General features: G+C 46.5%; 2 protein-coding genes across 15 annotated transcripts in view; both read right to left on the reverse strand.

Annotated features, from left to right (window-relative positions):
- The window catches only part of Nr2c1 (nuclear receptor subfamily 2 group C member 1), a 63,565-nt gene extending 54,257 nt beyond the window's left edge, over positions 1 to 9,308 (reverse strand). For 2 of the 9 annotated variants that reach the window (XM_063255328.1, XM_063255320.1), the window contains exons 1-2: positions 9,118 to 9,308; positions 1,762 to 1,835 (exon numbers count right to left, since the gene is read on the reverse strand). In XM_063255328.1, the coding sequence (XP_063111398.1) occupies positions 1,762 to 1,815 (54 nt within the window). In that variant the 5' untranslated portion in view covers positions 1,816 to 1,835; positions 9,118 to 9,308. Of the gene's footprint in view, positions 1 to 1,761; positions 1,836 to 2,128; positions 3,017 to 3,049; positions 4,528 to 8,045; positions 8,646 to 8,708 lie in introns of those variants that run through there. The other 7 variants (XM_063255327.1, XM_063255322.1, XM_063255323.1 and 4 more) reach the window with 6 other exon arrangements.
- A 3,488-nt stretch (positions 9,309 to 12,796) lies between these two features.
- Positions 12,797 to 24,603, reverse strand: part of Fgd6 (FYVE, RhoGEF and PH domain containing 6) — a 102,033-nt gene continuing 90,226 nt past the window's right edge. For 3 of the 6 annotated variants that reach the window (XM_063255313.1, XM_063255314.1, XM_063255312.1), the window contains 6 exons: positions 23,906 to 24,052; positions 23,375 to 23,477; positions 22,146 to 22,273; positions 17,535 to 17,663; positions 16,647 to 16,795; positions 12,797 to 15,513 (listed from right to left, as the gene is read on the reverse strand). In XM_063255313.1, coding sequence (XP_063111383.1) covers positions 15,477 to 15,513; positions 16,647 to 16,795; positions 17,535 to 17,663; positions 22,146 to 22,273; positions 23,375 to 23,477; positions 23,906 to 24,052 — 693 coding nt within the window. In that variant the 3' untranslated portion in view covers positions 12,797 to 15,476. Of the gene's footprint in view, positions 15,514 to 16,646; positions 16,796 to 17,534; positions 17,664 to 22,145; positions 22,274 to 23,236; positions 23,312 to 23,374; positions 23,478 to 23,905; positions 24,053 to 24,603 lie in introns of those variants that run through there. The other 3 variants (XR_010049437.1, XR_010049438.1, XM_063255315.1) reach the window with 3 other exon arrangements.

Below are 24,603 nucleotides of genomic sequence, written 5' to 3' on the forward strand. Positions count from 1 at the left end.
ACATTTAAGAGATTTTATGTGGCATTCATATGTGATATTACGGTTGAGACTTGATGTGGATAGTAGTTTTACAGTTGAAATTCACATAAATATTTTAAAACATTTAAAATTAATGCATTGCCAGTCATGGTGGCGCACATCTGTGATCCTAGCCCCCGAGAGGCTGAGGCAAGAAGATCACACAAGCTCAAGACCAGACTGGGCTACAGTGAGTACAAGGTCAATGTGAACTGCATAGCAAAACCTTGTCTCAATGATCAAAAAGACATTTAAAAATTAAATTAGTACATTTTATGTCCTTAAAATTCATATAGTAGTAACTCTCCAATTAGAGACTACATGTAGGAAAAAAAAAGGACAAGTGCTGTCAGTTTGCCATGACTTGGTTACTACTTGTTTTGGGGGCATAAAGGGCTTTTCTGTCATGTGTTTTGTTTCTCGCTATGTTGCCCAGGATGGCCCTGACCTCTCTGTCTAACCACGCTGGCCTAGAACTCACAATCCTCCTGCCTCAGCCTCCTGAGTGTGGGGATTACAACCAGCTCACCCAGTTGTTTCTAGGTCTCACATTAATTGGGACGGAGCCCACCACCCTGTCCTGTCTGGCTGTCAGGTGTTGAGACTGGTTCTTACTGGTGCTTATTGGAGAGAAAAGGTCCCGAAGAGGCTTTGTTTTCTGATGTCTACTTCTGGGCCTCAAGTGCCCCAACATTATTCTAGTCACTTAACAGTTTTAGTAGAATGGACCAAACCCTGGATAAAAACCAAAAAAACCCAACACCATATCATAGCACCTTGTGCTAAAAATCAAGATATAACCAGTTAAAAAAAGGTACCCGTCAATGGACACATGAACCATCAGGACTGGCCTGCAGCTGGGCATGACTGCCTACCTGTCATCCCAGCTACCTGGGAGGCTGAGGAAAGAGGATGGAAAGTTCCAGACCGGCCTGGGCAACACAGTGAGATCTTGTCTCAAAAATAAAAATAGCCAGATGTGTGGCAAGTGCCTGTTATTTTAGCACTTGGAAATCTGAGGCAGGTAGACCACAGCAAGTTCAAGTGTGTAGCCAGCCTAGGCTACTGTGAGTTCAAGGCCACCCTGAACTGGGTAGCTAGACCTTGTCTCAAAAAATAAACAAACAAACAAACAAAAAACAACCAAGGACTAGGGCCATATCTCAGTGGTAGAGCACTTGTCTGGCATACATAAGGCCCTGGGTTCCATTCCCAGCACTGCAAACAACAACAGCAAAGACCTGTCTCAGATCTGATGCCCTCTACAAAACACTACCTGGTCTGGTCCCCAGTGACCCAGCGCTCTTCACTAGACACTCGGCTTCCGTGCTCTGAGCATCTTCTACCACACCCATGACTGGGCTCACACTACTAAAAAACTACCTCCAAGTCTGAAGGATCTCTGACCTCTGCCTCCAGGACCTCTTCACACATAAACTTAATGAGGCAGTAAACCAACTACACAAACTGGGTATGGTGGTGCACATCTGTAATCCCAACACTTGGGAGAATGAGGCAGGAGGATCGCTGTGAGTTCAAGGCCAGGCTGGGCTACACAGTGACTTCCAGGCCAGCCTGAACTACATGGCGAGATCGTTTCTAAAAAATAAAACAAGGAGGCTGGGGATTTAGATCAGCGGCACAAGTGCCTGCCTTGCAAGCAGGCAGTCATGGTTTGATCCCTGGTACCGATAAAAAAAAAAAAAAGAAACAAGACAAAAAGAAACCGTGCACTAGACATACCTCTCCCATCTGCTGTTCAATAATCTGATGCGCAATTTCTTCTATGGTGGCCATGATTTACCAGTCCCCACGGCCTGCCAACAATAAAAAGATGCTTTTCACCATGATGCACAAAAACACATTCCCTGAAGAATTTGTAACTACATGATCCTTAGGATTTGAATCAAAATATATAAGCACAATGTATTGAAGCATTCAGAAGTTTTTCAAATAATTAAAAGAAAAATCAGATAATTTGGAAGTGAACTGTAACTGCATAATGTTAATGAATGACATTACAAGCAACATATGAGATAAAATAATTAAATTTTGTCTTCTTGACTCTAAGACATAGAGAAAAACCAAAAATCAAAGCCAGAACACTGACCTTATATGCTCTCCATTTGGAAACAGTTTTGCAGTAAATTCAAATCAACACTAATATATGAGAAATTTGTCCCTCCAAAAGCCATTTAAAAAAAAAAGGTAGCCAGGTGTGGTGGCACACACTTGTCATCCCAAAACTTGGGAGGCTGACGCAGGAAGATCACTGAGTTTGAGACCAGTCTGGACTATAACTCCTTCCAGAAAAAAAAAAAAAAAAAAGACAAGAAAAAGTAAATCAATCAATAAGCTGTCCCTTCTTTAAGGTCTCAAAGTTGAAGAGAAATTTTAATGTACCTAACTATTGACCAATTTTTATAAAATTCTGATGAGTATGCTTTGTTAAATGATCAATTTGTTCACAGATTTCCTTTTATTGTAAAACACAACAACTCTGGTCTATAGGGTCTCACTATGTAGCCCAGGCTGGGCTACAACTCCTGACTTGTATGAATCAGTCCTCTTGTTCAGGCTTCTGTGTTTGTTTTTTGAGTCAGGGTCTTGCTATGTAATTTAGGCCGTTCTTGAACTCACAGTGATCCTCCTGCCTCAGCCTCCTAAGTGTTGGGATTGCAGGTATGTTCCACCACACTCAATGAGGCTTCAATATGTTTTAAAAGTAAAGTTGTTGGCTCTTGAATATTTGTTGTTTCGTACTTGTTTCTGGTATTGTTTTGATCTGAGACAGATCTCGCTATGTAGCTCAGGCTGGCCTTGAACTTGTGGTGATACCTCTACCCAAGCTTCCAGAGTGCTGGGATTACAGACATGCCCCATATTTGGCTAGTATTTTTCTTAACAGACATTTTCAGAGTATTCAAAACCTCAGTATTTAACTTGATTACTCCAAACTTGCTAGAGCCCCATCTGCCCGTACCATCCTGGGACTGGTGCCCACCAGTCAGGGTGACAATGGCAGACCTACCTGCTCCAGCCACCTCCACAACCCCGGCTTGCAGAGCCCCTTAAGTCCAGCAGTCTTCACCTCATCCTGTGTCTGCCTTCTTCATCTGAGCCTGACATCCAGGTTACAAACACAAAACCAAGCCATTTCTTCCTTCTACCACTGTGCTGCAAAACACATCTTCTGCTGTGACTTTCAAATACTTATCACATCCTATTCTGAAGCTTCTTCCTGGCCTAGAGCTTCTTTGAGGCCAACTCAAGAATTACTTTAAAATTTATGCATGCGCATCACAGATTCAAGAATACAAAGTAGAGTTTATAATCCTGTTTTCACCATTACCTTTTCCCTTCCTAAACTATCCATGAGTGTAACACGTGAACAAATGGAAAAATTCAAATATTGAATTCTGTCAATCTTGTTCATCTAGAAAAATATCCACTAAGTAAAAATATAACTTATCTAGATTTAAAAGCCTATCTAAAATAATTGTCTTACTAAAATTCTTACTAAAATGTCTGAAGGACAGCGGTATGAACTTGAAAAATTAAAAAATTATAAGGGGATGAAATCAATAAGCATAAAATGGGTATTTATCATTAAAGCCTCACATTATTTTTAAGAGTAGATTAAGCCAGGTGTGGTGGCACATGCCCATAATCTAGCACTGGAGAGGCTGAGGCAGGCAGACTATCCTTGATTTACAGGCCACCCTGGGCTACACAGTAAGCTCAAAGCCCGCCTGAACTATCTAGGAAGACATTGTCTTTAAAAACAAACACAGTTATGCAACAGATACACACACACACACACACACACACACACACACATCAGTCACTTTGTGACAGAAGCTTGAATTTTAACTTAAGCAAAACAAAAAAAAGAAGGAAAGAAAAGGAGGCCTGGAGGGGAGGCACCTAATCCCAGGAGAGTGGGAGCTCTGGGTAAGTGGAAAAAGCTCTCATGTCCTCTCAGGAAATCTCCGTCTCTGTTTTCAGCTTCTTTCCCTGTGGCTTATTTGCAGATTTGTAGTAAAATATCAAGAAAAGAAAACTAGTCTTCTTTACTGCAGGAGGGCCAGCAAGAGCCCAGCCCAGCCTGGCAACTTAAGTCCTACCGTGTGTGCACACACGCGCACACACCCAGAGGCCTGGGTCCAATCCCTAGTACAGAAGGGAAAAAACCACCAGGCAGCCCAAAGCGTCCTGTGCCTGCCTCAGCCTCCGAGGTCCCCGCCACCCTGGCACTTACTCGGAGCCCCATCTGCCCGTGAGAAAAGCATTGCGCACTCTTCCTCACTCACAGGGCCGCACCTGCGTAACCAGTGCCCGGGTTCTTCCCTAGCTCACCAACCATTTCCTAAAGCTCAGGAAAAGATTCTGAAAATGTGAGGATATGACTGTAACGAGAAAAAAATCTGAGGCCGGGGATTTAGCTCAGCCACATAAGCGCCTGCCTGACAAGTGTGAGGTCGTGAGTTCAATCCCCAGTACGGCAAAAAAAAAAAAAAAAAAAAAAAGAAAAGAAAAAAAAAAAGAAAAAGAAAAAGAAAAAAAATATCTGCCTTATGAAGCCTATGAGAACACAGGTTTTTAAAATTTACCAGTTGTGGCCACTTTGCTGTTACATGGTCTAGGACGTACTTCTTTTCCTACTTTTACTTGGCCAAAACTCACCCTGCAGAGCCTGTTTCTTTTCCAATCTTTAATAAAATTTTGCTAAATTTTATTTCCGATCTTCAGTAAAATTTTGATAAACAAATATTATCAGTTGTGCTAGGCATAGTGGCACACACTGTAAAGGAGGCTGAGGCAAGAGGATACCAAGTTTAAGCCACACTTAGGCAACTTAGGTTACCAAGCAAGATTCTGTCCGAAGAAGTAAAAATAAGAATAAAGGGATGTAACTCAGTGTGAAGGCTCTGGGTTCAATCTCCTGCACCAAGAAAGAAAGAAACCATTATCGACTGTACTCAGTTCTGTGAAGCACATTCGGAAGGAGTACAACAAAAACAGGACCCTGAGAAGAGGCGATGCGATCTGGAGGAAATCTGGTCCTCAGCACTGGAGGGCCATGGTCTCTGGTGTGGTGGGAGAAAAGCAGGTCAGTTTGGAAAGAATGAGTTTTGTCTTAGGAATCGGGTGCATCATCGGGAAGAGAGCTGCTGAGAAGTGAGGCTGCCCACTGCCTGCCTGCCTATACTGCCGCACAAAGGCCTCCACAGATGCCAGCTAGAAGCTGGCACCATGCTCTGGCCCTGCTCAGCCTCAAGCTGTGAGCCAAATCTACCTCTGCTCTGTTTCCTTCCTTCCTGGTAAACTGTCCTCTGCCTCTGCACACTTTCTGTGGGGAAGGGCACGGTGGCAGCACACTCTTGCATCCCTGGGGTGGCTACTGGGAAGTTGGGGGTGGGAAGGTCACCCGCCCCCCAGGCTGAGACCTGCCTGGGCAACACAGCAGAAGCCTACTCAGAACCGTAACACAAAACAAGACTAACCTGGTGGGGAGGTGTTGTTAAAATGTGTTAGGTACACAGGCCAGCACCACATGATAAATGTGATCCTGGAGCTGGGGATACAGCTCAGCAGCGCAGCGCTTGCCTGGCCAGCGCTAGGTCCTGACTTCCATTCCTAGTATCCCCCACCCCAAAATGTGATCATTATGTACTGCACGCATGTACCAACTAAAACAAATGCATGGTGGCACATACCTGTAATCCCAGCACGGGGCACACAGTAAGTTCAAGCAAGGCCAGGCTCAACTACATAGTCAGATTCTGTCTCAAAAATCCAAACAAACAAACCAAAACACAAGAACTATCCAGGCCAACTACAGCCATGACCTGTAATCTGAACATTGTGGGAGGCTGAGGCAAGAAGATGGCAAGTTCAAAGTCACAAGGAGAGTTTAGTAAGACTCTGTCTCAAAATTTGTTTTAAAAAACTATTAGTTTTTTGAGGTAGGGTCTTACTGGGTGGTCTAGGCTGGCCTTTAACTCACTATGTACCGAGCAAGGCTGGCCTCAAACTCACAGCAATCCTTCTGCTTCAGCCTCCTGAGTGCTGAGATTATAGGACTGCACTACCTTGTTAGGGGCACGTATTTTTAAAAGGACTGGGGAAATGCAAAAGATTTGAGTTTAATCGCCAAGACAGGGAAAAAAACAACCCTACTAGGTCTCAGATATTTTGTTATAGCAACAAAAAACAGATTATAAATCAGTTAGGATAAAAAAATATCTTAGAACTCGAAATTTCAATTCCGTTTTCACCACTTACTAAATGCATGTCAACGTTTTAAGCTGAGGCTATTTCTTCAGCAATAGATTTAAAACAGTCTACTGAAAATATTAGTACAACAATATAAGTGAAAATCTTAGTAGTCTCTTACAGGGGAAAAAAATCAGTTAGCTGCATGACACTCACTAAATGAACCCAAAGAGGAGAGCCCAGGATAGTGTTGGTTAACTCATGGCATGCATGTTGTTTTTAAGACAAAAGATATCAATGTATGGTGACACCCCATCTCAAAAAGATGTGTGTGGGGGGGGGAGGGGAAATCAAAGTAGGAATTGTTTTTTCTAAACTAAAACCTCAGTCTTCAGGTTTCACTGCAGTGCAGCATTTTGGGAATGCATATCTAAGTGGGTCCTAGGCCTTGGTCTGGGCACTCAGTCTCTAAAAGATTCACCATCACATGCCTAGGAAGACCTCCCACGAGGGAGTCAGTCACTGGAGGACAGGTATTCCTTCCAGCCTGAGGGAGAAAGCAGAGGGCAAAAGGATGCTGTCTTGCTGTTCTGGAGCAGCAACCCCCGAGGACTCAGTCCCGCCAGCCCTCCACTCCTCCATCCAACGATGCTTGTCCCTTCTCCACATCTCCTGCCGACAGACACAGAAGTGCACAGATGGAGGAGACGGTGCCATCCTTCCTCCACTCAGATTCTATGACTTCAGACCACTTTTGGACTCATCCTGGCTCTGTAAGACACATTCATCTTCTTTCCCACTGTCTACCTCCCCCAGTCTTGCCCCCAACTCAATGGAGCCTGCTGGCAGCCAAACCAATAGCATGCAGAATCTGTCCAGGGCCACCATCTCCGGATGGAGAAATTCATGTGTAGGTCACCACAGAATAGAAGAGGCAATCAGAAAATACCTGCACACCAGGGGCATCAAGACGAAGGATACTCCAGCAAAGATATTTCAGTTTTGTATGTATGAATGGTGTGTGTGTCCTCGGTCAAGATAAGGAGTCTATTGCTATGGTTCGCAGTAAACAAATTTGAAAGAACGATTGAAAACAATGATTTTTATTTTTGAAAACCAACTTTTCCTCACCAGAGAAACTCACATTCACTTTTAGTCACACTATGAGCCTCATTCTATCTATGCCAAGCTTTAACAGGTCCTTTAACCTGCAGCCAGTCCACGGACAGGAAGCTCTAGGATAAAATTTCAGCACCTGACTGTGTATGTTGGAAACCCTAGACTGGGGGCTTCTAAATCCTCCAAATGCCACTTTAAAAACACCCCCCCCCCACTGAAATCCTACCTGACCTCTGAGGCCTGGCAGCAACTTTTTTCCACCTAATATTTCTCGATGGCCCTCACACTTACTATGTCGAATAAAAGGCTTAACTAGGATTCAGGAACAGGTTTGCATCAATTCCTAGTATTATAAGCAAAGGCCTTTTCCATCATGCCAACCCCCTCTTTTTTAATGTTCAATAACCGTCCTTGAAATGCTGGATCAGGGTTATCTTGAACCGGTCTCCCAAGCTTCAAGGTCCAAGGCCTCCAGAGGTTTGTTTTATCTGTACAGCTTGAGTTCAATTCCCTACTTCTCTTTCAGATTTACCAATTGGACACAAAGTTTAAGAACCATCAAGGTAAAAAATAAACAAACAAAAAAGAACTATCAAGGTTTGCACCCAACCAGACAAGCAGACAACTGTTTCAAAACACCTTCAAGTCAAAGGGACACTTATGAGTGGGGAAGAAGGACATGAACTCACCACTCCAAACCCGTTTACTGCTAACCCTGACAGGGTCTCTCTGTTTCAGCAGAACAGAGGCATCTCTTACAAAGTGAGAGGCTTTTTTTAACTTTTTTTTTTTTCTTTTTGGTGGACTTTTGAGGTGGGTCAGAGAAATGATGGGCCTGTGGCTTGCTGCTGTGTCCTCTGCGACCTCGTGACACATCCTCTGGGGACGGCTCGGATCTAAGTAAAATGAAACCGTTTCTCTAAGTTAGCTGAAGGTGTCCCTGTCTAGGCTCTAACGTTTACAACTTTTAGAAGCAACACACACACGCATACACACAAAAACCTTAAAGGACTTATTTTCAAGTCTTGTTGCTCCCCCCACCCCGTTATTTACAGGCTGACCTTCTTACTCAAAGTTCTTGGACAACCTGGTAAAAAAATTTTTGAGGCAGAGTCTCACTCTGCAATTCAGGCTGGCCTGGAACTCACGGTAATCCTGCTGCCTCAGCCTCCCCCGTGCTCGGATACAGGCGTGCGCTACCACACCCAGCTAGCCCGGCAACACTTGTAAGTATTTCATAAACCAGATCTGCACCAGTCAGAGGAAACGTGTTCAACAAAAGAGCTACTAGAAGCTCAGGCTCCCCCCCGCCCCGCCCCGCCCCATCCCAAGTGTTTTCCAAAGAACTCGACCAAGCCAGCGGTTTTGGACGTCTCCTGCTGGAGAAAGAAAGTGGAAGTGGAAGGCATTATCCCAGCGTCCTGTGCAAATCCGAGCATCGGTGCACGGCGCCGGGAGAAGGAGACCAGTCACCCCAGCTGCCCTCCCGGGCGCCCCGAGGCCCGGGCTCCCTGGCGCGGAGGCGGCGGCGGCGCCCGGCGGAAGCTGTTCCTGAAGGTGAAAGGTCAGAGGCGCCGCGGTTCCCGCAGTCCCCGCCCCAGCCTCCCGGCTCGCCGCCCCAGGTCCAGAGCTCGCACCAACGCCAGCGGCTCCCGCGGGGCCCAAGGCGGCGGCGCCGTTGGCCGTTGGCTGAGGGAACCCAGGGGCGCCCCCGCCCCCGCCCGGCGGCCAACACCACAGCGTTCCCGCCTGGCTACTTACCGCGCTGCCGCTGCCGAGCTGCCTCCCGAGGCCCGACAGTCCGCTGGGCCGACCGCCGGCTGCCAGGACAAAACTCAGGAAAAAGCTGAAAGGAAGGGCACCGAGAAAAAGGGGCACGGGAGCTCGCCGGGTTTGTGTATTTTGGGGAGGGGGGTCAGAGTTCGTGACCCCTCCCTCGATGAGGCGGTGCGCGCTGCAGTCTGCGCTTGCGCACGAGCGACGTGGCGAGGCGTCGAGAGGTCGTGACGTTCCCGAAGTGGGGCGGAGCAACCCGAGAGTGAGCCGCCCTTCTGAAAGTCGCCTGCCCCCTGTTGATGGGGAGGGACCATCACAGCTTTTGGAAGTCATGTGCTTTTAGGCATTGTTTCTCAAAGATGTGCTTTAAAGGAAATTTATAGAATCAGCGTTCCAGAGGGAGCAAAGGAATGAAAAAAGAATTCGGATGTGTTATGTACGTGGACCAGCTCCCTACGATGAATGTAACCAGTATGTACTGCAAATACATAATAATGCAATTTAAGAAAAAAATAGAATCAGTGTTTCCAAGCTGAGTAATAATAACTGATTTCACAACTGGGCTGGCTCTTTAGTTAGACTATTGGAATACTAGCAACTACGGATAGATTTTTACTTTTATTTTTCTGAGAATTGCGACCACTGTTAAACAGCTCCTCTCTTGAGGTTCAGCCTAACTGCTGCCTGGTAGGTGTGGGTGCCCTAAACGCTCCCCACCTTTCAAGGAGATGCTACCTAGACTCTCTCACCAGCCACAACGTTAATGGCCACTGTCCTTTGTAGCCCTCATTCTGACCTCAGGTCTTGACAATGCTATCAAAAACCGGCTTGATCTTGTGCCAGAAGATGAATCTATCTGCCTGACCCTACATCAGGTCAGGGTTTGGAAGCTGTTCTATTTATAGGTTATGCCACTTGCCCAGCCACTTTACCATGCCCTAATTTCCTGCCTTGCTGGGAACACAAAATATCATCTGACCTGGCTGGGAGTTTAGCTCAGTGGCATAAGCACCTGCCAGGCAAGCACAAGGTCATGAGTTCGATCTCCAGTACAGAAAAAAAAATCATCTGACCTAAATATGATTCATGTTGAGCAGCATTGGAGGCTGAAGTAGGATTGCTGTCAGAGTTAAAGAGACCACCCTGGGCTACATAATAAGCTCAAGGCCAGCCTGAACTATGTAGTGAGGCCCTGTCTTTAAAAACAAATCAAAAACAAAAGCAAATATGCCTCATTTGCTGAAAGTCCACTCTTAGTGCTAAGGCTATAGCTTAGTAGCACAACACTTGCCCAGTGTACACAAGGATTCTGGATTTTATCACTTGTTTATATTTGAGGCAACTCCCAACTCCCTAATAACCTTCAGTTCATCCCAAACTGAGAGCACTAGGTTCAAGGGACAAAACGAACTTGAGAACTTTTCTCCAGACAAAGTGCATAGTGTCCATGCCTGTGGTTACCCAGTTAATGCACTTAAGTCACAATAAGCCAACTGATTAAAATGTGGAAGGGGCTAGGTATACAGTCTCAGCACTCAGGAGGCTGAGGCAGAAAACTGCTGTGAGTTCAAAACCAGTCTGAACCACATAGTAAGACCCTGTCTCAAAAGCAAACAGGGTCAGGGATATAGCTCAGTGGTACATGCCTGGCAAACACAAGGTCCTGAGTTTGATTCCTGGTACAAAAAAAAAACAAAAAAAACGTGAAAAAATGATGTCATTGGAGACTGGAAAGGAGTGAATTGTAAATAATTGTGGAATGGTGGGCAAAAATGTTTATTGAAATGTATGTTACAGGGGCTGGGGATTTAGCTCAGCAGCGTAAGCGCCTGCCTTGCCAGCAGGCAGTCGTGAGTTCGATCCCTGGTACTGATAAAAATGAAAAAGACCAAAAAAAAAAAAAAAAAAACCCAAAAGAAATATGTTACACACTCCTTTTGATTCTTGCTATTATTTCCTATGCTATGGGAGTCCTAATCAGGAAGTCTTGCTGGTGCCCATGATTCAAGTGTTTGCTCTATGTTTTCTCCCAGTATTTCAAAGGTCTATCTGAGCCTTTGATCCATTTTTTAACAATGGATCTTGGTATAGGATAAGAGATCTAACTTTAGGCAACATGGAAATCCAATTTCCCCAGTACTGTTTATGGGGGAAAAAAACCACGTTTTTTTCTGGGTAGTCATAGAGCCTTCTATTGTCTCATCAGTGGGTCTTTTCCTGTTTTCAAAGAAGCTGCCTGGTGATTCTTTCTTTTTTGACTAGGAATCAAATTCAGGATCTTGCACTTGCTAGGCAGGCACTGGTGCTGCTGAGCTGTATCCCCACCTGATGTTTGTTCTTGATCCATTTTGGCTGGTGTTCGCTGGAGGGCTTATGAAGACAGTGCCCAAGATGAGTACTTCATGTGGAAAGATTCAAATGGAAGCAATTGATAAAATGGGCAAGCACATGTAGATTTAAATAAGTGGCAAATTCTGACATAAAGATGCAACTGTACATTTGAAATACAGTTCTTTCCCACTATAAAGACTGCCACCAGATGCACCTTGTCATTCACTGATAGGGTTTTGATCTGAGTCTGCAAGCAACTGATTCATTATAGTCTCTGTGCAGGGACGTCAGCCCTGCCAGCATGGGCCCATTACTGTGTGCGGAAGCTGATATCCTGGGACCTCCCTGTCCATGGCAGGGTCCCCATGCTTTGGAGTGGAAGGGTCGTGAGGGTGCTGACTGTGTAGCTCCGGCAGGCTGTGTGTGGAGCACTGCTCTATCCTACAAGGAGCTCACGTTGTTCCCTGGCACCCACAGCCTGCAGCTCTGTCTCGTGCTGCCCCCTTGTCTCTGTCCCTGGAGGAGCGCAAGTGCAGGCCCCAGAGTGACTCTTTCCCTCCCTGCTGCTTGGTACCTTAGCATCGGTCCCAGCCATGCTCACAGCAGGCTCAGGTGGCTTCTACAGCCCTTGTAGGAGCAGCTCCGTCTTCTGGGGCCACACTGCCCTGCAGCCCTGCCTCCCACATTGGGTCGAGGGCCACCCCTTGTGCTGTCTGGGGACTTGAGGGCACACTGGTGATAGGCTGGCAGTGCTTGGCAGACTTGTGACAGTGCGCACAATGCGAGCACATAGGTCTGTGTCGCACCCAGGACTTGTCCCTTCCGAAGTATGTCCAGTCACACATCCCCCACTTGACTCCCGGTCCACCTGGCGATGCTGAAGCAAAGGAAGCAGACTGGAAGACGGAGACGCCCTCTCAGCAGCGTGTGCTTACTGTGGGCTTTGTGAAGGACAGAGGTGCAGGAACAACCGCTGCCTCCATCTCTGAAAGCAGCAGCTGCGGAGGAGGGCAGGGCAGCACATTGTGAAGGGAAAACTCCTCTGTGAACAGTGGCACCCTGGTGCTGAGACCCCTGGCTCCCCGACCCCATGCAGGAGCATGTGAACGCACACTGGCTTTGAAATATGCAGGAGGATGTTCCTGGCTGTGATCACGACCAGCCTACTCTGCAGTAGGATTCCCCTGGCCCAGCGGATTCCCGTCCCTCTGAAACTGTGGCCTTTGCCTTCGCCCGAGCTGTAGGAAAGCCCAGAGGTGCAGGACGAGACAGGGTTAGAACGCGGAGCAGGAAGGCAGCCCACACAGTGCTGAGCATGGACCACACAAGGAAACAGAATGGGTCACATTTTATTTTTTTCCAGTGCTGGAATCAAACCCAGAGCTTTGCACATGCTAGGCAAGCACTCTGTGCTGAACTATACAGCCCAGGAGAAGTGACTGCAGTTCCTGAGGAGAGATAAGACTTCAGCCAAAGTCTATTAACAGCAGGGTTCTGGGTGTGGTGGTGCACGTCTGTAATCCTAGCACTAAGAAAACTGAGCAGGAAGAGCTCTATAAATTTGAGGCCAGCCTGGGTTACACAGTGAGTAGAAGGCCAGCTTGAAATTTGATGGGGTCCTTTCTCAAAAAACCAAGGGCCAGGGATACAGCTCAGTGGCAAAGCACCTGGCAAGCACAAAGTCCCATGTTTGATTCCTGGTACAAAAAAAGAGAACATAGCTGGGAGTGGTGGTTCATGCCTGTAATCCCAGCACTTGGGAGGCCGAGGCCGGAGGATTGTTGTAAATTTGAGACCAACCTAGGCTACAAAGTGAGTTTAACGCCAACTCGAACTATATAGCAAACCCTGTCTCAAAAAGACAAAACCGGGGGCTGGGGATTTAGCTCAGCAGCATAAGCGCCTGCCTTGCAAGCAGGCAGTCGTGAGTTCGATCCCTGGTACCGATAAAAACAAAAAAGACGAAGGAAAAAAAAAGACAAAACCAAAGAAAAAAAACCCAAATCCTCCCACAAAAAGATAGTTAGACATGGTAGTGCATGCCTGTAATCTTAGTATTCAAGAGACTGAAGCAGGAGAATCATGAGTTCAAGTTTAAGCCTGGCCTAAACTGAACAGAAGACTGACCCTGCCTTAAGAAAGACCTGCGAGGAGAGCATGTCAAGGACTGTGAGGTTACACAGGGTTTAAAACGATGTCATAGCAAGAAATATGGTACCGGGACCATTGCAGTGAGCTACATCCCACTCCTTTTTATTTTGAGACAGGCTCTCACCAAGTTGCTGAATCCTTTAGGCTGGAACTGGTGATTCTCCTGCCTCAGCTCCCTGGACTTCTGGGACCACGGGCATATGCCACTATGCCTTGGTTCTGTGGGAAACCATGCCTTTTATTTGAATTCAGTCCACAAAATGTTTATTATGAACATCAGGCACAATTTTAACCATGCCTCTTTTTTTTTTGCTGTCCAGTAATGTTGTACATAAAATGACTCACAGGTTAAAAACAGAGGCACCAGACCTGTGCCTAGGGGGAGTGCTTCCTCACGAGCCTGATACACTGGCTGGAAAGAAAGGTTTTGGCAGTAAATACCAAGGAAATCAAAGACCTTTCAAAAAAAAAACTGTACAATTTCAGCTAATACTGGCTTAGCAATTGTGCCTTTCCGATACAATGATTCCAGTGCATGTTTAAAAGCATAACATTATAGGAAACTTAGCAGTGTTCTTTTTAGATTTACAGTGAATCTCACTTGCTGGCGAGAAATAAAGAAACAGAACACCCCTTACAACAGCACAATCTGCCTGGGAGGCATGGATTCAACTCCAAGACTGGAAAGAAAAATATAAATAAATAAACTTTCAGTATTTTACTACTTTAAAAGACATCTGGTCAGGCATGGTGGTACACACCTGTAATCTCAGCACTCAGGAGGCTGAGGCAGGAGGATCACTGAGAGTTTGAGGCCAGCCTGGGCTACAAAGTGAGTTCAGGGCCAGCCTGAACTGTATAGTGAAATCCTGTCTCAAAGGCAAAAAATTTTTTAAAAATCTGTTTATGTTTATGCTGGACTGGTAGCTAGCGATAAAAAAGTCTAGATTTAATGAAAAGTCACACAGTTACATAAAACAAGTCAGATTTCTATCCTTTGCTATAATTGTTTGATGATGTAACATTAATGCATGCCACAAGAGGTACATAAAGTAGAAATACATTAAAGACTTAAGTTTCATTTCACAGTTACTGAGGTAGAAGCTGGTCATGTGTTTTTCCATTATAAAATACAAAAATTTTCTAGGTTTATTGATTCAAAGACATATTTTCTTAAGCAGTTTTTTTTTTTTTTGTACTGGGGGATCAAACTCATGACCTTGCGCTTGCCAGGCAGGCACTTACGCCACTGAGCTAAATCCCTGGCTGTTCTTCAGTGGTCTTATACTAATCATAATTTCTTTCTTTCTTTTCCTGAATTTTGGTTTTGAGACTGGGTCTTACTATATGGTTCAGACTGGCCTTAAATTTGAGGAGACAGATTCTCCTGCCTCAGCTTCTCAAATGCTAGGATTACAAGAGGCCTGTGCAATTATGCCTGGCAGTGATAATTTCTGAACCAAGTATTGCATTGAAATTTGCTTTCTGTGTTTTTTACTTACAAAGGTTCACAACTAGTGAGAGATGTCACAAGTTAAAGCAGAGAACACAGTGTGGGTGGGTCACAAATACTATAGAAAAAATAGAATTTCTGGTCTCTCGAGAAATAGTACTTTTAGAATTCAGTATGAGACTCAGAAATAATTCTGACCATTAAGTAAACATTACAATTTTAATAAATACATGAAAAAAGCAAACATTTTTTAAAAAACTACTTTTATCTAACAAAATAATTTCTTGTATCTGAGATATCTGAAAAAGTTTAGTTAGATCTATCTTGGCAGTGTTTATTTCTATAAAATTTGGCCTTCACTCCATCCTGATGAGTCCATGGTGCTGGTGAACAGGTGAAAGCGACACAGCTACAACACGGTGCCCTCCTGAAACGCCTCCATCCACCTGCGGACCAGAGAGAGCTGTCAGGGTTGCGGAGGCCCAGGGCCAGAGCACAGGCATCCCGGAGGAGGCGGGGCAGGGCCTGTGGGCGGAGCTGGGGCGGGGCCTGTGGGAGGTGCCCGATTCCACAGCACCAGGAAGGTGTCTCCCGGGGGACCTGCACTTCTTACGTGCATGGAGTACCATTTTCTGAAATCTGACTCACGATTTAACCTGGAAAGTGCATCTTTTATTTTTGTGAGGCATGATGGAGAGACCATTTCACATGTAAAAGTTCCATAAAGTCTTGCTGCTCTGATTTAACCGGCTATAGACAAGCATGTTATCTGTTGAAAGACCTTTAGCGGAACTCCAAGGCACACAGGTGTAATCCCAGCACACTGGCTGTGGCAGGAGGTCTTAAAGTAAAAAAGGGCTTCTGATGTAGTTCAGTAGCAAAGTCCTAAGTGTAGCCCCCAGTAGTGCACCAAAATCAACCAACCAATCACAAAAAACCTCCCGGGCAGCTCCTCTCCTTCTGGGGTTCTGACGCACTGCTTCTGGGAACACACACAGGGTGCCTTTTCCTTCCTTTTGAGCTCCACTGACCTGAGTGTCCTAGTGGATTCTGGGGTCCAAACCTAGTATTTTTGATTTCAGGGCCTCCCCCTGGCATTTAATACTTCGCGTGCAATACATCTGCTTTTTGAGACATCACAGAGGTCTTCCCAAGATCCTCTGGTCTGATGGCCACAGCTATGAGTGTTGACACTCTGCAGTGTCTCTTCCCTCCCTACCAACAGTCACTGTGTGGAACCTTACAACAGTCATTTCTTTCCTTTCTCATGGAACTAGATTTTTTTTTTTAATAGGATATTATGGATCTGGCATGGAGGAGCATGCCTGTAATCCTAGCACTTGGGAGACTGAGGTAATAAGACCTCTGTGAGTATAGCATGAGTTCAAATCCAGCCAGAACTACCTAGTGGTCTATCATAGAGTCTCAAAAAACCAACATAGATAAACACAATAGGAAGGGTCGGAGACGTAAGTCAGTGCAAAGACCCTGCGTTTGGTCCCCAGAACTGCCAAATAAATGCAAATCAAAGAACAACTCGGAAGCTTGGGTACACAGGGAGCAGGTCCGTGCCACTCACTTCTGCGCTGACTGTGCGTCCTCTGCTTTGAAAACGTAGAACACCATGTCCTTGTGCAGCAGCTGGAACACTCTCGGGTCTGCGCTGTCATCGCTGACCCGGGTGACTGTGAAGCCTAACAGAGGCTGACTCTCCAATGCCGCCACGTCCTGAGGTTCAAGACACCGACACAGAGGGAATTCAGCTTCGCTCACAGTGGGGCCTGGGCCTCAGATCGGCACAGCTGTGAGGTCAGCATTGTAACAGCTGGCGCACCGATCACCCGTTCACTCACAGTCACGCCCCCGACCCCACCGCCAGATGAGGTGCTCACAGCCCCTGACCCTCAGGTGAATTCTGCTACCTCCCAAGAGACACCTTGATTTTCATTAGAAGGTAAGTGGTAGCCAGCTAAGGATCCCCTTCCCTCCAGGGGTTTTCATAGACTGCTGGAGCACAGGAAATAGAAGAAAAGGACAGAAAGCCACAATCCTCTTGACAGCCTCCACCATCCTTCTAATCCCACACTCAGGAGGCTGAGGCAGGAGGATCCCCACAAGGGCAAGAGAGTGGGCTACAGCCTAGGCTACATAGTGAGTTCAAGGTCAGCCTGAATTACATAATGAGATTTTGTCTCAGAGAGAGAGAGATCCTAATGCACTCGGAGTTCTCTAGGTTCTCGAGGTCCAAAGCAAGAACATTATTCAAATAAGACAGAACAGCAACAACGTCTCCTGCTCCCAGCAATGCATTAAAGGGCTGGGGTGTGTGTGGCACTGACCCGGCAGACATGACGTCCTGAGCTGGATCCCCAGGGCTGTCAAACAAAAGCACACCCCAGGCCTCAGAGCAATAAAACAGACATGGCACCCAACAAGCCCCGCCCTGGCCCATCTCCAGTGCCCTCACCTCGCTGGCTGCGTATGTATACAGCACTTTGTTCTTGATGACAAACCAGAGATGCCTCCATGGCTTCCTGGCGCCCTTCGCCCGGTGCAGGTAGCCGCTCATGGTGGAGTCCTCCGCGCTGGCCCGTACCTGTGAGCACAGGGCAGCAGCCTGACCAGGGGCAGGGACAGTGCAGGGTGCAGAAAGTAACAAGGAAAGGTTTCGGGATACTCTTGTGTGTTTAAAAAGTCTGCTACAATACCAGCTGAATACTGCTGTTAAAGCAAGCGTAAGAACTTGTCTTTTGTAAGAAATGTGGAGGTTTTACCTGGCTCATCTGAGGTTCTATGTGTATGTGTGTGTGTGCATGTGTTTCTATGTCTTTTTTTCTTTTTGGGGGGGTATCAGGAAGTGAGCTCAGGACCTCACACTTGCCAAGCAAGTGCCATACCACTGAGCTACATCCCTGGCCCCATTTACTTCTGAGCTGGTCTCACTCTGTAGTCTAGGTGTTGGATTCAAATTCATGACAATTCTTTTGCCTCATGTCCCAAGTGCTGGGATTACAAGCCTGTGCCACCATGGTGGGCTTTTCTGTTTTAGTAGGAGAAGAAAAAAATGATCCAAAGCTTTTCTAAAAGTTTCACTCTTCAATTTAACTAATTAAAATTAAAAGGGTAGTAGAGATTGAAGCCAGCCTTTCCGTCAGGCAGCACTACAACTAGTGCTCGTTTTTCATGTTATAGTGGGAGACAGTGTGTAAGTTACTAAGTTGCTCAGGCTGGCATTGAACGCATGGCAATTCCCCCGTCTCAGCCTACAGCACAGCATGGGCTATCACGGCCAGCCTTTACTTATTTTCTTAAGAGCTGAAACTCTTGCAAGCTGGCTCAGGCGGCTGCAGCCATCGGCCCTCTTCTGTCTGCCGAGTGGCTGACTGGAGGTGCAGCTCCGCTTTTGGCCAGAGCTCAGCACTACGCAGACTCACGTCTAGGAACCCAAGAAGAACGAGCCAGTCCCAGGTGCCCGCTAAATCGGCTTAGCCTGTTCTGACTCTGCAATTAGACCTCTGCAAATCTTATTCTTATATTTTGTGAAATTAGCTATAGATTACTTTGTGTGATTTCAGCTGGAAACATAAGAAATATGATTCTGATAAAATTTTAGTATCATTCACCTTCTCTTTGTATGATAAAGCCCTCCAGAGTAACCAAAGAAGAGAATCAGCCAGGCATAGTATTGCACACCTGTGAACCAGCACTCAGGAGGCTGAGGCAGAAGGATGGCAGCACCAGCCTGAAGTAAATAGCAAAACCTTGTTTGAAAAAAAAAAAAAAGGCAAAGCACAAAGAATGCAAACCCCTATTTAGAGCTAAGCACAGCCTCAGGAGGCAGAGAAGGGCGAAACATTTGACTGGGGCGGGGGGGAGTTAGGCTGTGAACAACACAGCCATCTTGAAAACACAAAAAAAATTCCAACAAAACACACTGGACTCTGCTGGCTACAGAACGGGCTATGCGGAAACAGGTTGTCTCGAGAGTGGCTGGGATGGCAGTGCTGTGTGGCTCAACACTGCGGACTGAGCTGGAAACGGTGGGATCTGGGTGGGATATCCACTGTGCTGTGTGTTACACTGGCCAGGTCGAAGCTTGCAGGCCAGTGTCACCAAGAAGACTCTAAGTTACGAAAATCAGAGCCAGGCATGGTGCTGCAGGCCTGCAATCCCAACATGATGGGGGGCAGAGACAGGAGGGTGTAATGTTCAAAACCAATCTGAGTGACTTAAGGAAAGGCTGTCTCAGACTTTTAAAAGGCCTGGGGATGTGACTAAGTGTAAAGTCCTGGGTTCAACCTCCAGAACTACAAAAGAAACAAACGAAGCAAAATAAGAACAAAGACAACCTACTGTGAGTATCTGCTGTCCGTAACCAGACACTGTTCACAAGTAACAAATGTGTAGATCAGTAAATGCTAAATGCCCAAAATTATTCCACAGACTTCTTTCCTCAAGTAAGGGGTCTCCTTGAAGTAATTTTTAAAAATTCATACCACAGCTGGATGTGGTGGTACACACCTGGAAAGCCCAGCATTTGAGAGGCTGAGGCAAGAAAACTGTCCTTAAATTCCAGAGTGGGCTACCCTACAAAGGGAGAATATCTCAACTAAACAAAAGTTCATGAGTATATGACTCAGCAGAGGGCCAGGGTCTTCACTTTGTAGACCTCCCGAGCCTGTGCAAGAGGAGGACAAGGAGCTGTCAGCGCTACACTCTCTTAGAGGGTGGGAGCCTGCTTATGGTATAAAGGAGGGAAAGAGGCTTGCTTCCCCCCTTGCTGCTTTTGCTGTCTTCTGACCGCCATGAACAGTTGACCCAGCGCTGTGCCACCATGCCTTGGAGCCAGCTGATTAGGGACTGAAACCTCTACAAACTACGAGCTAAATAAACCTTTCCTTCCTTCATTTTGGGTGTCAGGTATTTTGTTGTAGCAATGAGACAGAATTTGATACCGGAGAGGTGGGGTCATTGCTAGGACTGTTTCTGACCATGTGGTTCAAGAGCCTTTGGGACTGGCTTGTTGGAAGATTTAGGAAAGCCCTGGAATGTCAACTGAAAGAACGGCTCTGAAACGCCTTAGGCTGTTCTGTAGGGGAGATTCTGGTCAGAGCTCAGAAGCCCAGAAGGTGGACAGAAAGTATGCCAGTGAAGACCAGGTTTGGGAGGATTCTGTGGGGAAGAAGGACTGCACTGGGTGCTGGACTCCAGATGATGTGTGTTATGGCTTGATAGAAAGTTGGTCTGTGTTTTGCTCATATACGGAGCTTTTGCCTGAGACTGAGATTACAGATGATAGACTAATTAATCTGGCAGAAGAAATTTCAAGACAGTCAAATGTTGAGGCTGTGGCATGGCTATTTGGGGGACTTTTAGCCAGATCTATGTTGAGAATCAAGAGCAAAGAGCCTAGCAGAATGATTTAAAATGTGAATTTGGCTAGGAAAGAAGCTCCAATAAAACTGTGGACTGCAAAGATAGAGCTGAGAAAATCGTGATTACTGAGAAGGAAAAGGAGAATAGAAAAGATGGCCTGAGGGCATCAAAAGAAACAGATCTCCACCTTTTGCAGCCTCAAAACTGCAAAAGTGAAAGGCCTTGCTTTGAGGAGAAAGGCACAGAGCACCATGTTTAGAATGACTGCAGAGGCCACACCAGGTTCCAGAATGGTGGTGGCAAAGGAAATTTGTTTCTCAGAAGTGGATTCAGAGGGCCCAGTGATCCAGGGACTCAAACCCTACAGCCAAGAGAAAAGAAAGCCTGGCTACCACTCTAGCTGGCAGCAGACCTTGGCATCATCCTTGTGGCACTGGTTTTAGGTGCTTGCAGAAAGCCAGAGTTATGGGGTTAAGAAGGCTTCCGCCCTGATTTCAGAAGATGTAGGGGACCAGTCAGTGAGCCTCTGAGAGGCCAGTGTGTGAGGCTGAAGGTGCAACGGAGACCATCTAAGGAAAGCTGCAGGGGAGGAAGCGCAGCAGGACTAAGAGAAGCAGTGGGAGCTACACGCTCTGGAAATGTCCTCACAATTGGCCACAGATCGCTTCCCTTGCTGGACATGGAACTACAGGACTTAACGTTTGCCCTGCTGGATTGTGGACTTGCTTTGGTCCCAATGCTTTGACCCCGTTTGTTACTTTTGGAATGAAAATGTTCATCTTAGGCACTGAATGTTGGAAGTGTTTAACTTTGTTTTCATTTCTACAGGCACTTTCACCTAAGAGTTTTCTTACATCTTAGAGAAGAATTAGGACTTGGACCTTTCAGCAATGCTGAAGGTCTGTAATGCTGTTAAAAGTCTCTGGCAACTTTTGTAGATGGACTAAATGTCTTTGGAATAAAGGGATGTGCATGAATCTTTGGCAGGCCAGGGGCAAAATGTTATGGTTCTAATGTAATAAAATGTCAATAGACCTAATACTGGTTCTCCAGGATAGTTATAAACCTGTGTTATAATGTTCAAGTTGTGAAATGATAAGAATAACCATGTCTGCATCTGGAAGCCTCTTTAAAGAAATGTGCCAAATTGATGAGAGGTGGATTATCATGGTTGACACACTGAGTCAACTTGAGAATTTGAAGCGACTCATCAGGGGGCCAGGGTCCTCACTCTGTAAACATCCTGGGCCTGTGCAAGAGGCCCGCACCCAGATGGTGCCAGTGCTAAACCCGTCCTGGGGAGCTGGTTGCCAGAGGCCTGCTCCCCGTCTCTTTTGCTCTTCTTGCTGTTGCTGGCTGCTGCCTTGAAGTGTTGCCTGGTGCCATGCCACACTGCCTTGCAGTCAGTCAGCTCAGTATGGACTAAAACCTCTATGAACTGTGAACTAAATAAACCTTCTCTTTAATTTTGGGCATCAGGTATTTTGTCCCAACAACAAGACAAAAGTGACCAAGTCAGTATGCAACTTATCTTTCCTTTCTCTCCTTGCTATAAAATGCTGTCCAAATCTTTTTCCCATCATTTTCTAAATGAGTGAGGCCCTAGGGAGCCTCCTCAGACTGAGGCCTGGGACTCCCCCTTCTAACCCTGCTGTAGAGGTCATTCTTGGGTGCAGGACAGGGGCCTGAGGGAAGCACTTACTTCTTTGAGAGCTGCAGGGATTTTTTTCTGCTTCCGTCCAGAGGGGATGGACTGGAGCACCGAAGTCAAGGCACTGGATGGAGACTTGTGGCTCACAGCAGGCCTGGGCCTCGGGGAGTGCTGGTGATCTGGAACAAAGTGGGAACGATCAGCATCAGCCGAAGCATCTGCCTTTCAGAGTCACTCAAATCCAATGAATATTGTGTGCAGATTATTCACAGAAAGAAACTCAAAATATGTAAGCATGACATCAACTCCCGGCTCAAGAATGCAAATGGTGGCCAAGAGCGAGCAGAGGAAGCCTTTCCAGGGTGTCTATGGGCTTATACTTCTGGAACATTCTTTTTTCCCCAGACAGGGCCTCCCTATGCAGTTCAGAGGGGGCCCATGAACTTGCTGTATCCTTCTGCCTCAGCCTCCTGAGTTTGGGATTATAGGCATGTACCACACCTGACTTCCTTTTAAAATTTAGGTCCCATATGTTTCAGATTTTTAGCTAGAGATTATCTTCCCAAAGTACAGACATGAGCAGTTCTTGGCACAATTATTTTGCCTATAAAAAGCCCGCAAAGAACACCATGGTTCAGAAGTGCCACGCTGTGTCTGTCCCAAAAGGGGCACCTTTTAAACATGCAGTGAAATGCCACTAACAGCACATGACCAGAATTGGGCCGAGTGCCACCAATCTGTTCCCTACAGAATGACCTGGCAGGTGGACACGAAGTGGCCTGCAGTGGGCACACATCTGTGGCGAACAGGAAACTCAGAAATTACTAGGAAGCTGGAGTTCCTTGTGTGCGGTTTTAGGCGCCTCATCCTGCAATTATATCTCCAGTTAGTTTTCTTAGCAAAACTTGTTCACGGAGGGAAAACAAATGCAGTCCAGCTTCTCTTGGAATTACCACGAAAGCTGAGTTAGGAAAGCTTAGTACTAATTTTAAGCCATGTGTAAAATCTGTTGCCAGGATGTCAAAGATGATTCCTTTCAGAAAGCTGCTTAGTCCCCTTCCTTTCTCTCCTTGGTTGTTTTCTTTTTTTGACTTTTTTGAGACTGGGCCTCACTATGTAGTCCAGACTGGCCTTGAACTTACTATGTAACCCAGGCTGGCTTCAGACTGGCAGCAACCCTCCTGCATCCGCGTCCCAAGTGCCGGAATTACAGGAGGCTGTTGGAAAGCACGTGGGAAAGAAAGGTATTTTTGAGGAAGCCTTTATTTATTATGTATTACCTAGTTTCTGCAGTTCTTGGAAACAATGTTCACAAACTCTTGCAGGTTGGTTTTTCAAGTAATCCAAGCCATGCTTGTTTGAGGAGCAGGCTTGGCAGACGACCTGAAACACATTGCAGTCACTTCATTACGTTTCGCAGCAGCTTCCCACGCACTAAGGCTCAAGCTCCCAGGGCTCCAGCACCAGGTGACCAATTCCTACTGAGTGCTTCCTACATAAAATACTATAGGCAGAGAACTGCCGCACACAAAATGTTCAGAATGGCGCCCGTGCCCTGCAGGCCAAGGCCTCCTAGCTGTCTCGGCCATCATTGCTATCTTTGTTTCTTGGGGTTTTGTTGAGACAGGCCTCGCTATGTAGCCCAGGCTGGCCTTGAACTCCTGGCAATTCTCCCACCTCAGCCTCCTGAGTGCCGGGATTACAGGAGTGCGCCACCAGGCCAGGCCTGTCTTCCTATCTTGTTTTGTTCTGTCTGGCATCTAGGGTCGAAGCTCCCTCAGGGTGCGGGGCCAGTGTGGGGGCTGGCTGACCTTCCCACAGGCGCGGCAGTGGTGTCGCCTCCAGGTGAGCGTGAACTCCCTGGTGCAGATCATGCACATGGTGGCCCTGGTGTCTGGAACCCAGATAGGCGCCTTGGAACCCAGGGGAGTCACTTCCTCTTTCCTCTCCGAGTCGGCCTGCAGGAAAAGAATGACTCTATTATCTCTGTCCACATGGCCTGCAACTGAATCAAGCCTTCAGTTGGCAAAGGTGTCACAGTCTGGGTATAGGGAAAGCTGGGCTATTCCAGCTCTCGTGTTCTTAGGCTGGTAAGACTAGTTGCACTCCAAAAATCCTCTGCTGCAAAACTGACTCCAAAAGATGTGCCAGGCATGGTGGCACACTCCTATAATCTCAGGACGCAAGAAGCTGAGGCAGGAGGATCACCAAGAGTTTAAGGCCAGCCTGGCATACACAGCGAGGCCCTGTCTCAAAAAAAACAGAAAACCTGTCTATGGTAGTTGGCATACTGGATCAGTTTCTTCCATAAACTGTCCGTAGGGCCTAAATTCTCTACAACAGGAGCTGGGTGTAGCTCAGTGCTGGGCCCCATATTTTGCATGCCTGGGTGCTGGGTTCCAGCCTCAGCGTCACACACCTGTAATTACACACCTGTAATTCCAACTACTTGAGAGGCTGAGGCAGGAGGACTGCCAAGTTTGAGGTCAGTCTAGACAACCTAGAAGGG

The sequence above is a fragment of the Cavia porcellus genome, unplaced genomic scaffold (assembly GCF_034190915.1).
Source record: "Cavia porcellus strain 051 isolate PalLab524CR breed Dunkin Hartley unplaced genomic scaffold, mCavPor4.1 scaffold_8, whole genome shotgun sequence".
Taxonomy (NCBI): domain Eukaryota; kingdom Metazoa; phylum Chordata; class Mammalia; order Rodentia; family Caviidae; genus Cavia; species Cavia porcellus.